The sequence below is a fragment of the Centroberyx gerrardi genome, chromosome 14 (assembly GCF_048128805.1).
Source record: "Centroberyx gerrardi isolate f3 chromosome 14, fCenGer3.hap1.cur.20231027, whole genome shotgun sequence".
Classification (NCBI taxonomy): domain Eukaryota; kingdom Metazoa; phylum Chordata; class Actinopteri; order Beryciformes; family Berycidae; genus Centroberyx; species Centroberyx gerrardi.
In genome coordinates this window covers 7,273,298-7,276,825 of record NC_136010.1, presented here as the reverse complement: position 1 = coordinate 7,276,825, position 3,528 = coordinate 7,273,298, and the positions used below count along the sequence as shown (strand labels likewise).

Sequence of the window (3,528 nt, the reverse complement as noted above, 5' to 3'; positions counted from 1 at the left end):
GTGGGAACACGGAGAAAAACATCTGCCTGAAGACATCCTGCCTGCAACTAACAAAACAGACAAAGATGTTAAGCCTGAGGTTCACTGGCATGGAGACTGAGCTTCCACTTTTTTACTCTGCTGCTCAAATTCAAAATGTCAAATCACCATGGTCTTAATCACTATATGAACTTGCTGTAATGCTTAACAGAAGGGTGCTATTGAAGATGACATACAGCAGAACTTGTATACTGAAGTAAGGAACTGAGACTGTTTGCAACATCAGCAAGAAACAACTGTAAGTAAACCCATACATGTACAAATGCTCCATACACTTTCCAGTATTTACCACTCTTACAGTCTACCGAAATGCTGAAATTGTTGGCAGCATGTACGTGTGTATGTGAATGTGTGTATGTATATATACATATTTTAAATCTGTGTTTTTTAAATTACATGTTATATATATTTCTTGTTACTACTACTGTTTTAAAATGTTGCTATTTTCATTGTTTTTGTGTGTAAAGCACATTTTCTATGTATGTGTATTTTTTTTCCTGTATATGAAATGTGGTGTACAAATAAAGTATGACTTGACTTATATTCTATTTTCTTTTCCCTTGCTGAATCTTATTATCTTACACACCTCGTTTTTTAAATTTCTTTCTTTCACACACACTTTGACAAACTCAGATCCCCTCATCATGCTGTCCACAAAGTTTCCCAACCACCTTCCATGCCAACCCCCCCCCCCCCCCTCCCCACCCACACACACCCACCCACCCACACACCCACACTCTCTCTCTTCTTCTTATTTTACTTTCTGTCTCTATTTCAGCCTCCCCGATTCTCACGGTGAGCGTCTCCCATGGTCGATTGGCCGACAATAGCGTACGATCGGTCCAGATGGTGTGCCTGGGAGCCTGTTGACTGCACTGTGTTCCTGGGTGGGGGGTGGGGAGAGGGTGGAGAGGGTGGAGGGGGTGGTGGTGGTGGTGGTGGGGGGGTGTTTGGTCACTCAATCTTTGTTCGACGGGGCACACTTCCTTTGTGCCGCCGGCCTCAGTGTCATTAACACTGAAGTGTGGGAAGCCTGGGACCACAGCGGCTCCCACGTTCCACTGAGGCAGGAAGGGAGCGTGTGACTGAGACGTGGCCAGCGGCAGGCAGGGCAGCCAGCTGTGTGATGTGTGTGTGTGTCTGTGTGTGTGTGTGTGTGAGAGAGAGAGAGAAAGAGAGAGACAGTGAATGAGAGTGAGAGTGTGGCTGTCTGCATGAGTATGCGGGGGTTTGCCTGATGTGTGAACATGTGCTGGGAGCGTGCTGGCCAGTGAAGTGTGGAGGCTGTTAGGATGGAAATATACAGTTTGCTCCTGATTCTCTAACTGCTCAGATTCCAATCAGCTGCCGTCAAATTCAAGCTGGCAGGCTGAACTTTAACCTCCTCGTACTGAGTCCAACAAAATGATAAGTGCATGCACAGCAGCATCTCCGGTGTTCATACGTGTTGGTTTTTCAGTGACAGTTATTTGGAGTTGGCAAGTGTTGACTGGAGAGATTTCTGTCCACTCATAGAGCTGATATGGCTCTAAAAGTGAAACTAAAACTATCTAAAAGTGTTAAATTAACTCTGATGGGTGTGGATTTATGAACACTGGCATGATGTTGATTTTTCCACTTTCCAGTTTAATTAACACTGACGATTCTGCTGTGTGGAGCCAAACCATACCGAAAAGTTACATTTAAAAAGACTCCACACGTTCTTATTCCTTCATCAAAGAGATTTCATTAGTTATAACACTTTTATTAGTGCTGAAACGTATTTTCTGTTCAGCTCCAAGTCGTCTACAGTGTTGCGTAACTCCAGCAGAAAGACTGCCGTGTCAAGCCGGTGGAAGTAGCTGCATGTTGGTCTTTTCTGATGGCTGGCCCTCTGTAACACCCACGTGTGCCCGCTGGCCGAGGCACTTTGTGCTCAATTACGTTCTGCTGGAGATGACATGAGACGGCGGCGTGCTTCCCTCTGGGGTCACCACTTTCCCATATCAACAGAAGCACTGGGTCAGTCTCCCAGCTACACCCCCTCCCCCCCCCACCCCCACAGCCCCTTTAGTCTCTTTCTCTTGCAGTCTATTCCTCCACCTGCTCCCCGGAGACACACTCATTGTCCCCACGGCAATAAACACTTCATTGAGCATGTGGCAGCCCAGCGTTCCTCAAAGCCCTTCCCAGCGCTCCCATTGGCTGGGGACTGTGAGAAACTCCAACAAGCCCAAGACCCACACATTCATATGGAGATTTTGGGGTATAAATACAGGGCCGAGGCAGAGGAGAGGCAGCACAGATCCAACTGGCTCTTCACTGAGACTATCAACTGAGCAGGACAGCCTGACTCCACAGCTATGGCACCCACTGTTTTTGGACAAATGAGCTACTCTAAGGAACACCTGACTCCTACTCATAAGGTAAACACTATTTCTGCAAAGTTATATCTGCCTTTTTGCATAGTGTATACATGATATAAAAAAAAGTTCAGAATGTTCAAGTTGACTAAACCTTTTTCTTCTCTTTTGCCCTTTTCAGCTGAGAAAGCCAATGGTGGAGAAACTGCGTCGGGATCGCATCAACACCAGCATCGAGCAGCTGAAGTCCCTGCTGGGCCCCGAGTTCCTCAGGCAGCAGCCCGACTCCAAGCAGGAGAAGGCGGACATCTTGGAGATGGCCGTCTCCTATCTGAGAGGCTGGCAGCAGCAGAAGCAGCAGGCCGGCACCTCCGGCCCGATGGCAGCCGGCGACGGTTACTCCCGCTGCGTGCAGGAGGCCATCGGCTTCCTGTCCCAGTGCGAAGTGCAGAGCCAGTCCCAGGGCCGGCTGCTCAGACACTTCCAGGGCCTGCAGGCCTCCAGCAGGACCGGCCAGACTCCCTGCAGCCTCTCCCCCCCCGGCTCACCGGTCCACCCGGTCAGCTCCAACAAGGGCGTGAGTCCAGCCAGCTGCCTGCTGTGGAGGCCCTGGTAGAGCGGAGGCACCTTCACCTCCACACAAACAGAACCAAGTCTGTGAACGTCATGGACAGAAAGTTGAAGACTGACAGAGTTTCTTTTGCATTAGCAAGAGATTCTATGTTGCTGAGTGTTCACCGGTGTGAAGAAAAGGCACAATGTGCCAGTATTCCTTTGGAAGAACTGAAATGAGATGATTCAGGTTATACTGAATATGTACACCATGTGTATGCACGTTACACACTTTTTAATAAGAGTGTTACTCTGTGATACTGTTGATTGTTCCTGTGGGAAAAAGCGGATCCTGAAATTTGTTTGTTTTGCAAATGCTCCTGAATTCTTCTGCTGTTTTATGACCCACATTGGGTTGAAACTATTTTGGTGTCTGAGACACTGTTTGAGTTATGTGTTCAAACTATAGTTTTGATATCTAGTATCACTGCCTGATACATTGCATCAACTTGATGTTATGAATCAACAACATCCCATAGTGGATCCAATGGATCTATTTTTACTGTAAATCCTATTATGATTATACTTCAATATG

The 3,528-nt window shown here is 47.3% G+C and overlaps 1 protein-coding gene across 1 annotated transcript; it reads left to right on the top strand.

The window, feature by feature from the left end:
- The first annotated feature begins 2,175 nt into the window (after nucleotides 1–2,175).
- LOC139930454 (transcription factor HES-5-like) lies at nucleotides 2,176–2,997 on the top strand. Its single transcript, XM_078288366.1, is given in 3 exon segments — nucleotides 2,176–2,224; nucleotides 2,227–2,444; nucleotides 2,563–2,997. Coding segments are annotated over 3 exon segments (702 nt in total).
- The last annotated feature ends 531 nt before the right edge of the window (nucleotides 2,998–3,528 follow it).